The sequence below is a fragment of the Xenopus laevis genome, chromosome 3S, assembly GCF_017654675.1.
Source record: "Xenopus laevis strain J_2021 chromosome 3S, Xenopus_laevis_v10.1, whole genome shotgun sequence".
In the NCBI taxonomy this organism is placed as follows: domain Eukaryota; kingdom Metazoa; phylum Chordata; class Amphibia; order Anura; family Pipidae; genus Xenopus; species Xenopus laevis.
This window is the reverse complement of record NC_054376.1, coordinates 86,743,581-86,756,988: the sequence shown is the minus strand read 5'-3', so window position 1 is coordinate 86,756,988 and position 13,408 is coordinate 86,743,581. Positions and strand designations below refer to the sequence as shown.

Here is a 13,408-nt window from a genome sequence, read left to right as displayed (position 1 = left end):
AAATAGGTTAATAGAATATATATATATAGAATGACATAAATATAGAAAAAGACACACTGAATCATAAATTATTATATTCTTTTAACTCACCATAAAATTTTGACTTGGCCAGTATGCTACCACTAAGACAAAACCCATCTTTTCGATTACTAACGTAGAAGGCAGACACTGGAGGATGGTGAGACACCTAGAGTACAAAAACATAATTACAAAAGTAACATGACCATTAATTTTCAGCAAATCCTTAAAAATACAATTAGGTATCTAAATATATAGGCAAAACATATTATAGCTGTGCACGTTTATTTCAACACAGCAATCACAATATGGCATTAAGACCATAGTAACAGAGCTCTAAATACGTTGTGTTTTGCAATCACAGTATTTCAAAAGTCAGTCCTAAATTGCGGAACAATAGTAGCAAGAAAAACTAGTACCATATACTTAAAGGGACAGTATACAACCTTTTGCAAATCGTTTTTAAAAAGTTTTTTAATTTTTTGAAAAAAACAAGAAAATGAAAATATTTTTGCAGAGGAGAAGCTAGTAAAACAAATTACCAGGCTTAACAAAAGGCCTATGTATAACATGCGGTTTCTAATTTATATGGGAAGATTCCCTGAATTTAGTCCCACAAGACAATATTTACATTAATGCTTTATAAAGACAAAACTGAATTGAAAAATAGGAATTTTTGGGGGGAAAATATTTAGGCAGATTACATCTTCAAAATAAGTCCTATCTATTGTGATTGTGTTAAAGGAACAGTAACACCAAAAAAAGAAAAAAGTGTTTTAAAGTAATTAAAATATAACGTATAGTTAGTTTCCCTGAACTGGTACAACTGGTGTGTTTGCTTTAGAAATACTACAATAGTTTATATAAACAAGCTTATGTGTAGACATGGGGCAGCCATTCAAAGCACAGGTCACATAGCAGATACCAATTGCATTCTGTAGAATCCCATTGTATTCTATAGCTTATTTGTTATCTGCTAAGTAGCCTGTGCCTTTTCTCCTTTTTTAGCCTGAATGGCTGCCTCCATGGCTACAGAGCAGCCAATTTACATAAACTATAGTTGTCTTTCAAAAGCAAACACACATTTTTTACCAATGCATAGCAATAGTAGAATATATTTTAATTACTTTAAAACACATTTTTTGGTGGTATTGTTCCATTGAGCTAAGGTGTTTATAAGTTACATAATTACATAGTTAAATTGGGTTGAAAAACGACAAAGTCCATCAAGTTCAACCCCTCCAAATGAAAACCCAGCATACATACACACACCCCTCCCTACTTTAATTAAATTCTATATACCCATACCTATACTAACTATAGAGCTTAGTATCACAATAGCTTTTGCTATTATTTCTGCCCAAAAAATCATCCAAGTCATTCTTAAAGGCATTAACTGAATCAGCATCACAACATCACCCGGCAGTGCATTCCACAACCTCACTGTCCTGACTGTGAAGAACCCCCTACATTGCTTCAAATGAAAGTTCTTTTCTTCTAGTCTAAAGGGGTGGCCTCTGGTACGGTGATCCTCTTTATGGGTAAAAAGGTCTTCTGCTATTTGTCTATAATGTCCTCTAATGTACTTGTAAAGTGTAATCATGTCCCCTCGCAAGCGCCTTTTTTCCAGAGAAAACAACCCCAACCTTGACAGTCTACCCTCATAATTTAAGTCTTCCATCCCTCTAACCAATTTAGTTGCATGTCTCTGCACTCTCTCCAGCTCATTTATATCCCTCTTAAGGACTGGAGTCCAAAACTGCACTGCATACTCCAGATGAGGCCTTACCAGGGACCTATAAAGAGGCATAATTATGTTTTCATCCCTTGAGTTAATGCCCTTTTTTATGCAAGACAGAACTGTATTTGCTTTAGTAGCCACAGAATGACACTGCCCAGAATTAGACAACGTGTTATCTACAAAGACCCCTAGATCCTTCTCATTTAAGGAAACTCCCAACACACTGCCATTTAGTGTGTAACTTGCATTTATATTATTTTTGCCAAAGTGCATAACCTTGCATTTATCAACATTGAACCTCATTTTCCAGTTTACTGCCCAGTTTTCCAATTTAGACAAATCACTCTGCAAAGTGGCAGCATCCTGCATGGAACCTATAGTTCTGCACAATTTAGTATCATCTGCAAAAATAGAAACAGTACTTTCAATGCCCACCTCCAGGTCATTAATAAACAAGTTGAAAAGCAAGGGACCTAGTACAGTGTATACTGCATCTTTAAACAATAAACATCCCATGCATCCATGGTAATTTACCTGCGTCTGTCACCAACACAACTTCAAGCAGAGGGGCCCTGGGATTGGGGTTGTATGGGGGGGGGGGACAAAGTCCTGATAGTCTGGGGCACTGTTTTTAACTGTCCTCTAGCTTGTTGGGTCTTTGCTCTGTTATTCAAGCATAATGCTATTCACAACTGTACTCTGTTTATAGCCGACAAACACAAGTTAGCTACCAGGGGTTAGGGTAACTGGGAGAGAATGTCTGCAAGGAGCAATCAGGACTCATCAGCTTTACATAGTAACATAGTGATAGGTTACTGAACTTCCGCAATGTGCCAGCAGAGGTCATCATCATCATGACAGTGTAATGTACAAATCACTTGATGCAAAACTCAAATATTATATACAGTCAGGCACTAGATCGGGTGCAAATGATTAAGACACCTTTAGACAGGTTTGGTTTCGTTTTTGTTGTTGAAGTGTACAGAATCAACATGCTTAGACCAAAAGAACAAAGGATGACCCTTTATTGAGAAAGCTTTGGAATTCAGCACGAAGGGTGAATTACGGTGCTTATTATGCATAGAAATCCTAATAAATATTAATTTCCCTTATTCTCTTTAATAATAAAAATGCATGTGGTGAAATGATCCTTTTTTCCCCCAAGTATACTTAAAGGAAAACTATACCCCTACTATGAATACTACAGCAACAGATATCAAATTAAGTGGCATATTAATGAATCATATCAAACTGGAATATATATTTAAGAACATATTGCCCTTTTACATCTCTTGCCTTGAACCACCATTTTCTAATGATCTGTGTGCTGCCTCAGAGATCACCTGACCAGAAATACTTCAGCTCTAACTGTAACAGGATGAAGTGTGGGAGCAAAAGACTGAACTATGTCTGTTAATTGGCTCATGTGACCTAATATGTATGTTTGTGTGCACTGTGGATCATACGATCCCAGGGGGCGGCCCTTATTTTTTAAAATGGCAGTTTTCTATTTATGATTACCCAATGGCACATACTACTAAAAAGGTATATTATTATGAAAATGGTTTATTTACATGGAACAGGGTTTTACATATGAGCTGTTTTATGTAATATATTTTTAGAGACCTACATTGTTTGAGGGGTATAGTTTTCCTTTAAGGTAGAGTCATCCAAATTACAGAAAGGCCCCTTATCTAGAAAACCCCACGTCTCAACCATGTTGTAAGTAAAATAAGTAACATTGGATATTTATTCAAATTTTCTAATAAACAGAGAAATAAGTAAATATGTTGTATGTATATATCGCACATACCTGTTCAGAAATATAGAAGGTCTTGCTATTTGTTTTAGGGTGAATCCACAAACAGCGGAAAGTTTCTCCGAGAATTGGGTTGTATGGTTTTTTAAGACCCTGAAAAGTAAAATATAATATGATTCTGCTGCAATTCAGAGGCCAAATTTCCAGTAACCCAAATAGCAAATGGGAATTTCTCTACAGAAGGGGACAAGTGCAAATACAAGCAAAATCGAATTAATACTTTGTATGTTGTAGATGGAACTCATTTCGACAATGTTTTACTGTTTGTAGTTTTATAACTATATTGGCTTGCAATTGCATCAATAGGAAAGCCTGCTGACCCCAAAGCTAGCGTTTTATTATTAGTATGTTTATGGCTTACTACTTGTATTTTCATTTAGTTCCTTCTCCATTAATATTTGAATTTGATACCCAACCAGTGCCTGGTATGTTCAGCATGCTAGATAGCTGTTTAAATCTGAAAAGTAAGAGATAGTGGACTAAAAACTTAAATAACTTAAAAACAGTGAAATCATTTATCAGTGGCAAACTGCTACATATGTACAGTGTATAAAAGTTAATTTTTAATGCAAACTTAATGTTTCATAATCATTTAAAACTGTTAATTAGATGAATATGTAGAAAGAAGAGATGGGCACAAGAACCTTAGGCTTTTTGTAAAATCCTGAGAGGTACCACTTTACTACTTTTTTCATCCGACTATACGGGTTCTCTTCTAGAGCAGCTCTGAAAGCAGAAAAATACATGCTCTTAAAATATGAAATGTTGTACAATTACTGTGTCATTATTGAAGCCATCACTTACAAACTCAGTATAAGAAAATATGTATATAAAAACCAATAGTGGCAGTATATACCACAGTATTCATTGATAGGAAGTAGGGATGCACCGAATCCACGATTTCTCATTCCGCCACTAATCGGCCGAATACCGAACCGAATCTAATCCTAATTATAGAAACATGTTAAGCCGTCTGGATCACAGTTGGAAAACTGATCAGCAGGTAGCGCTGTTTTTACAACAGTCATATTAGCAGTTAACATTTTTAAAAATAATGTAAATTGCAAATGAGCTAAAAAAGCACTCTGAGCAAGTTTACATATATTTATAGAATTTTTCTTAGATATTATAACCCTATTCTTGATTTCTCCTTTATCAGTGTTTTGTGTTATATGACACCTTTAAATATATGAATGAAAATAAAAATATATAATAATTTATATAAAAATGTATATGGTAAAATGTGGGTAAAGTGGTCTAACATGGTATTTAAGAAGTTAATATTATTCTGCTGCAAAACATGTCAAAAAACAGTTACAGGAGGCTTTCAAAAACGGCTTCTTGGCTGGTTATAGGTCAGTAAACATCAGGTAAGGTGATTAACATATGAAACATAATTCCTGCTGGAGACTTTACAGAAGATTAATGGTCATGATGATGTGGATAATGTGAATGTTTAAAAATAGGTTTTCAGAAGCCTGTCTGTTGTAAGTAAACCAAGTTATTTGCTGATAAAGGTGCATGTGTTGAAAAAAATTGAGGGAAATAAACCCTATAGACTAAAATATTCACTTTTTTTGTTCTGCAGTGCTCATGCTTGGTATTTCAGCTGCTATGTGCTAGGGTTTACTTAGCAACCAAGCAGCAGGGATGAATGGTAAAGGGCCTGGAATAAAAATAGGTATACCAACAATATTACATTTTTTTTTTTAGTTTGTGGTTGCTGGGGTCAATGGACACCAATAACAAGTTAGCATTTTGAGTAGAAGACTGGAAAAGGGCAGAATTTGAAGCCTAATCATTCGAAAATCACATAAAAAATGAAGACCAACTCAAAAGTTGCTTAGAATAGGCCAATCAATAACATACATACTGAAAGATAATAGAAAAGATGAGCACACCCTTTAAAGAATACCAAGTCAAGCACATTAACCCTGTCTCAATATAGCATGCAGCCCCTGCAAAAGACTTTAGGAGTTTATACAGTTGGCATAATGGTGCTTATTAGAAATGTAAATGAGTACAAACGTATAACCCATGAAGGTTATAATGAATTGGGGCACATAGATTAGCGAATATTTGTGGTTGCTTATTAGCATTCTACTGTTGTAAATATTGTCGTATTCCATTATAAATGCCTAGCTATCTTTATTTTTACATCACTATACATATCTATATATATATATTTATTAAACTAGGGTACTCTGACTATACTCTGGCAATCATGTTATCCTTTATGGCTACCCTTCTCTGCCTTCCTACTTCTGTTAATAGCAGTCAACTCACTCTGATAGAAAGTCTGCATGGTAGTAGTAATCCGAAAGCTTATCTAAGAAGGAGCGAGGTTCCAAGATAAATGTAGGAAGAACTACTTTAGACAGATCCATTCCAGGTCGGACTTGTTTCAGTAAGGTCCAGATCAAACTCTTGTGTTCCTCTGAAACAGTTTCTGTTTGGGATGCTTCACCAGCCTTGAAAAAATATTGTGCAAATATCATTGATTAATAAAACACTCTGTTCACATGTTACGCCCATAACAAAGTTTGTGTCTTAACAAAAGTTAGTTTGCATATAAAAACAAGGAGTTGTGCAACACAGAGCTAGAAAGCTTTTATAAGCAAATCTATTACTTCTAAGGCCTATGGCACATGGACATATTGTACACAGAATCCAAACCTGACAATGAGTTTGCATTAATCGAATGGGATCTGTTTGACAACTGGCAGAATCTGGACAGAAAAGTGTTCATTAAAGGACAAGGAAACCTTTTTTTTTTTACTAAGTCGATCATTTGAACTGTCACATGTCCCTCTCCAAGATCTCTACCTTTTTTATTAAAATACCCTCTGTAAAGTCGATAATCCTTCTGTGTAGTGTTTCTCTCCATTAGAATATGGCGTCTGACATTTGGCTTCACTATGAGAGTCCTTCCCATTTGTTTGTGCATGTGTGAACTTTCCCTGTCCGCATCCGTTGTAGTTGTGCTGTTTTTTCTTTTTCACAGTGGACAAGCATCAGAGAACACACTCATGTTAATTAGGATGCGTTTGAGTCTTGGTCTTGAGAGGAGAGCGGTGACTTCTGGGTAGCGCTCGTTCTATACTTCAAGCTTTTGGGAAATCATTGGCTAAGGATCTTTTAAACAGAGGCACACTTCAGCAACATTTCTACACTGATAGCCTGTAAAGAGATACACCCCTAAAACAAAAAAGAGGTACGCCTTTCCCTGAACTCCATATTATAATTAGCCTTTTACTTGTCCTTTAAAGTAAATGACAGGGTGTAGATTTGGTTACTTAAATATGTATATTACATATATTATATATGTATATTAATGCAAGTGAGTTGTAGGTTTCAAACACCCTTTATAGTGAAGTTATATTGTAACAACATAGCATTAAAAAAAGTACAGTCCACAACAGTGTGGGCTTCTATAAATAAAGGGCCACTGAAAGCACGAATAAAGCACAATGCAGAAGGAAGAAAAAAAAAAAAGAGAGAAACCAAAGATGAATGGGGGTTATTGGCAGTCACTGAGCTGTTATGGGTTTCATCTTAATGTGATAGTTCACACTGCCGCAACAGCTATTTAAAACAGGAGACACCTCAACAACATTTCAGAACAGCTGCATTCATTCAAATTGCATTTAACTCTCACCATGTCTACTTTGCCATAACGGCTTGAAAGGATGAGATATAAAACACAAGGGTACATGGGCATAATGCTTGTTAATTTAATAGCAGTTCATGAGCTTAAAGTGGCTGTATATCCTTATGAAAAATGTACCAAATGGAATAGTATAGAAAGACATAAACGATAAATAAATAAGCCGATTAAGCTAAAGCATTTACAACATGAAAATATGTTTTGTGAAAAGGAATTACCCTTTTAAACTTTGTGGACTATTTATAGTTGATAATTACTTGAAATTTAGAATATGTTGGTGGGGAATAATTGGTTAAGGGGATAGGTCAACCTTAAAGATGACCTTTTAAAAAAAAATTCTGTTTAGGTGTTTTTTAAGATAGTACACCAGAAATAAATACTTGTCAATTGTTTTATTATTATATGAAAATTTGAGTAAAGTAACTGTTCCCTACCTGGTGTTTCAGGCTAGTATGTCAGTAACCCAGAGCTGTTACATTAGTTCATACATTTCTCAGCAGTATCTGTGGAACGTCAGCAACCACTGTATCAAGTATAACAGCTGCCTTTAGTGAAACTCTGAATTCTGCTCAGTGGGGCAACGGATAAGCTATATATCAACTAATGTATCAAATTAGAACAGTTTACAGTACCCCCCCCATACCCCTTCCCAGAGATACGGCAGCTAGACATGACGTGAAAAATCCAACTTCATTATCAGAAAAGCTGTTAAAAATAAAAGGTAGAAAGCAACTGAAAAAAATGTGTATTTCTTGTATACTTTCTGAAGACAAGTGAACAGAAAAAGTGTTTCAACTCCTTTTGGTGAACTGACAGTATGTTGCAGAACTCCCTGTATTTCTCTAAGAATATTTTATATAGTTTTTGAAATTATTCTGCCTCTTTACAGCTTTCAGATGGAAATCACTGAGACCAGAAGACAAAAAAAATTGTATAATTTGTCCATCTATTCTTCTTCCAGTTTCTTGGTCACACCAATGCCTGGTTGGTAAGGTAAAATGGTCCCTAGCTATCAAATAGTGGCTAAACGCCACAACTGGAGAACTGCTGATCAAAAGCCAGAAAAAAGATATAAAAAGGAAGGCCAATTATAATTGTCTTAAAATATCTAAGGGGGTAATGTAATAAAAGGCACTACGTTTGCCCATGGGCAGTAACGCATAGCAACCAATCAGCAGGCAGCATTTACTGGTCACCTGTTTAAAAGCAACCATCTTATTGGTTGTTATGGGTTACTGCCCCATGGCAAACTTAGAGCCTTTTATTACATTAGGGGGCAAATGTCCTAAAGGTTCATGTAAAGGAGAACCCCCCCCCCCCAAAAGGAATATTATATACTGTATCACTTGTTCATGATTTCAGAAATTGGATATTATTTTTTTTTCAGAACAGTAGCAAAGTCTTCTTTGCGCTGAGATGTGAAATGAAAGAACTTTTGGACAATGCAAGCCAAATATGGCAGACTCTGTTTTAATTTAATAAGCAATCTTTAAATATAATTTTTTTGCATGAAAACAGCGATAAAACCCCTTAATTGAATTACAGTGCAATATTTAGGGCTGATGCAACAAGTACGTTTGGTCTCAATTTACATCTCCAAGTTAAATATACTAATTATTACTTAAGATCGACTTCTGCAAACCTGGAAAATGTGTGATGTCTTTTCCTGCAAGTGATTTGTGAGTACATTAAAACTTCTCAACGGACCTGCTCTGCTATAAAATCCATTCTTTCCAGCTAAAAAAATTTCTTTTTGTTCCCAGAAACAAAGGCCATCAAAAACATAACATTTTGTATGATATGCAAAAGTTTTCATCAGTTTAGACACTTCAACTCAAATCAATTCAACTGCAAATGATTTATAACTTAGAAATGAAAAATTGTGGGGATTCATTTTGTTTTTTCCTGACATAAGAGCTGTAAGATGTTCAAAAAGTGCCACTGAGAATAGATATTAAAAGACAAAACATTTTCTTCCTGTTCAACACTATGAGGACAAATGAGCAGCATTTTGAGAAACATATATTCATGTAAGGCCAAAACCTTGTACTCACATAGGGGATGGTCATACCCTCATAACTGGAAGCACCTGGGCTATCATATAACTTTGTTCAGTGTATAATATAGGGGTTTTGGCTTAAAGGCCTGCACTATTTTGATCAACATATAAGCCTACTGAGGAATGGAGTTACCGTATATACTCGTGTATAAGCCGACCCGTGTATAAGCCGAGGTACCTAAATTTACCTAAGAGAACTGGAAAAATTAATTGACTCGCGTATAAGCCTAGGGGTGAGAAATGCATTTTAGGACATGGCCAGTTTGCAGCCTGTTGAATAAATGTGAATACCTGCTCGAATACAGAGTTCCCTCTGCTATATTTAGCTATAAGCATATGCGTCCCAGTGCTCTATAATAGAAAGCAGCTGTGGGGGGGGTTGTAAGTGCATTTGTTTCCACAGAGTCATGTATTAACAGAGCTGAGTCATGGGTGGGGGACTCCTTCAATTTACTAGGAAGGCTCTAGGCATGGTGACTGGTGACAGGGTGCTGAGCCCACCACGGACTAGACTACTTTCACCTTGCGGGTGCCTCCTGAACTTTCCCACTCACTGCCACCCCCCCCTGCCCTCACCCAAGTGAATGAGCATTAAATGCCGGACAGCAAAATTATCCTCTGGGGGCGTCCTAATTCATCCCTTGGGGTACGGGGCCCACTCTCTGTACTCACAAAATGCCAAGAAGAAAGTGGAAGAGAATAAATACAGCAGGAACTGGAGCGAGTATGCGTGCTGCAGATATAACAGTGTCAACAAGTGTGCTGCGCTCCTGTACCGGTCTGACCGGTTTGAGCAGCAGCAGCACATTACCTGCCTTCCTTAGACGCTAGCTGTTTGCAGAAGAGTGCGACGTCTGCAACGTCCACAGCCCTCTCCTAGCAGTGGCAGTGTCGCTCCATCCAGGGGCCCGGCTCGGCAGCGCACCTCAAGGGCCACGAGTATGACACGTCACTCACCTTACAAAATCCACAGCAGGGAACAATACGCACACCTTGTCCCGCCCAGTGCTCTATGATGCGGTAATCGGCAGTCTGTCCCCCGTATCAGCACGGACAGTGCAAGCGTCGCTTTTTTTGTAGTGCCTTAATACGCCCACACAGCACGGAGGAGTCACTGCATGCGTCGGTAAGCAGCAACTTTAACATACCAGTATACTTTTTAGTATCTCTCGCGTATAAGCCGAGGTAGACTTTTTCAGCACATTTTGGGTGCTGAAAAACTCGGCTTATACGCGAGTATATACGGTAAGCCATCCATTATTGTGACCATGATGTATAAATATCCTGAAAATATTCCTATGTGCAGCCACCTTAAATTGTTTTTTTAGTTCACGGAGGACTTTTATAAATAATAGATATAATCCCCATCACATCACAGGATTTAAGAAATAAATAATGTTTCTATAAAGCAAGGTCAATGTAAGGTTTTTAAGAAATACATCCTGCTTTGCGGTTGCATCAAACAACAATGTACATATATATTTATAATCTCTGCCCTCTAACTGTAATTTAGTTTATAGATTAATTTCTCACCTCTCCCAATTCCTCTTGTGCTTCTTCAGTATAAGTTGTTTCTTTTATAAATTCAGGGAGTTCGGGATCAACAAAGGAATCATCTTGCCTTTCTGAAGTGTCACTGTCACTTTCTTCACTTTTTCCAAGTCCGTCATTGTCAGACTCATCCTGATAATGGTCGTTGTCTTTGTCAGACTTATCAGAGTAAGTGTCTTGGTCTTTAAAATGATGTCTTTCAATTTCACTATCATTCAACCTTTAAGCACAGAAATAACAACATGAATGCAAATATATTTCATACAGTCTATATTAGTGCACCACAGACTCAGTATCACTTAGAAGTCTGCTTTCCAAAATGGACAATTATGGGCTTATTTATCAAAAATAGAATTTGTGAGGTTTGTGTGTCTTTTATACTTTTCTACAAGCAAAAAAAACCCTCAAATGTTTGCTTATTTATGAAGAAATCTGAATGTAAAAAACGCAACTGAACACTATTTTTTTTTTTTATAGGCTTGAATAATTTGAATTTGTGAGTTTATTAGCTCAAATTAAACCTTGGAAACTCAAATTTAAAAAATAGCTGAAGTTTTGCCTAGGACAACTCCCAATTACTTCTACATGAACTTGCTAGCTTTTAGATGCCATTATTTTACATTCAAGTTTGAGGTTTTTTTTCTTAATAAAAACCAGACATTCAAGTTTTTAAAAATATAATTAAAAGTTTTTGTGCAAAATAAATTTGAATCGTGGCAAAAATTCAAATTCAAACCTTGATAAATCACCCCCTAAGAATACGTTCAGCCTGAGAAGTAATTCATATGGGATTTACCATGAACAGTTATCACTATAGCTTTACCAACCAGTCTCTGTCTGACACTGCCAGTATCTGCCTATATGCAGCTCATTTCCCATTTACACTGCACACACAAGGCATTTTCACCTCCACAGAGATCACAGAGATGACAGAGAAAACACCTTTCTGTTCACGACATCCTAATTTTGTGGGATTATCTCTGCACACAGATGGCTATTTTACACTGATTAGCAGTGATTCCTGTTGTCTGATTAATCATGTTATATGGGAGCACATGATGCACCTGGTGTTCCCTTTATGTTCTCACTGGTTGGACTCACATTTGATCCAGATCTTTGACATGCGCTTGGATCACCTGGCCCTACACCCTATACCCACCAACCACCCTGTATCTTGTGAGTGACGTCATTCAGGGACAGGTTTGGGGCTGGAAGGGAAAATCGGATTTGAGAGAAGCAGAGGAAAATATGCTCTACTAGACACATCTTGTAGGGCGACCTACCTGCACATTTAAAGGGGTGTCCGCCATTTTGTTAACAATTATTTAACAAGTCTCAATAGCCAAAATGAGTATTTAGACATTAAGAACTGTTTAATTTTTTTAATAAGTTGACGCTAACTGGTTTCATCGCTGTAAGTAGACCATCCACCTCACACAGTAGCACAGCATGTATTGGCTGGCAATACGATTCATGTTATGCAAATGAGGACTGAAGGAATGGATCCTTTGTTACCAATCTCTGCAAGAAGAATGCTTGGTGGCCTCCTTCTTCACTGGGACAATCAACTTCAAGTAGTCAGAAGAGCTCATCCTGCACCCACCTGCGACCCGGAAAGGGTGGTGCGAGGTTGGCCGACCTGCGGTTCCCGTGGGTATCGGGCTGTCCCGCACATCACAATAATGCACTATTGCCCTGGTAAAACTGGGGTGTTTGCTTCAGAAACACAACTATAGTTTATATAAAAAAAGCTGCTGTATAGCCATGGGGCAGCCATTCAAGCACAGGATACACAGTAGATTTTTCTAAAAAAAACTTCCTTATGTGTGTGAGACAAAACGTCACATGAGTGTAAAGCTTTGATTCGGCCAGGCACTTGGATTCGGAAATTGGCTGAATCACAAACTACATCCTGGATTCAGTGCATCCCTAAACATAAGATACATGTATGCATGTACATTATATGCTGGTTTAGAGCAGTGTTCCCCAACCAGTAGCTCACAAGCAACATGGATGTTGCTCCCAGAAGCCTCAAAGCAGGTGCTTATTTTTGAATTCCTGGCTTGGAGACACGTTTTAGTTGCAAAAAAAAACAGGTGTACTTCCAAGCAGAGCCTCCTGTAGGCTGCCAGTACATCTAGTGGCTACCAAATAGCCAATCACAGCACTTATTTGACATCCCCATGGACTTTTTCATGCTTGTGTTGCTCTCCAATTCTTTTTAAATTTAAATGTAACTCACAGGTAAAAAAAAAAAAGTTTGGGGACCCCTAGTTTAGAGCCTCAAAACAAGCATACAGTCCAAAAAAAGTACTTTTTTAAAGGGGTTGTTCACCTTCCGACACTTTTTTTTTTTTAGTTCAGTTGGTTTCAGATCGTTCACTAGAAATAAAGACTTTTTAAAAATTACTTTCTATTTTCTATATGTGACCATTTTTCTAATATTGAAATGTAAAATGTAATTTTTCACCTTCTAAAGTAGCTCTGGGAAGGGGAGTCGCCGACCCTGTAAACTGTTGCCAGACTGAAACACCACAGACAGGAACATTAAAC

The 13,408-nt window shown here is 37.0% G+C and overlaps 1 protein-coding gene across 6 annotated transcripts in view; it reads right to left on the bottom strand.

The window, feature by feature from the left end:
- The window catches only part of osbpl8.S (oxysterol binding protein like 8 S homeolog), a 94,596-nt gene that overhangs the window by 11,869 nt on the left and 69,319 nt on the right, over positions 1-13,408 (bottom strand). For all 6 annotated transcript variants that reach the window (XM_018255941.2, XM_041588596.1, XM_018255942.2 and 3 more), the window contains 5 exons: positions 10,838-11,075; positions 5,865-6,049; positions 4,223-4,304; positions 3,573-3,671; positions 91-187 (listed from right to left, as the gene is read on the bottom strand). In XM_018255941.2, coding sequence (XP_018111430.1) covers positions 91-187; positions 3,573-3,671; positions 4,223-4,304; positions 5,865-6,049; positions 10,838-11,075 — 701 coding nt within the window. The remainder of the gene's footprint in view (positions 1-90; positions 188-3,572; positions 3,672-4,222; positions 4,305-5,864; positions 6,050-10,837; positions 11,076-13,408) is intronic.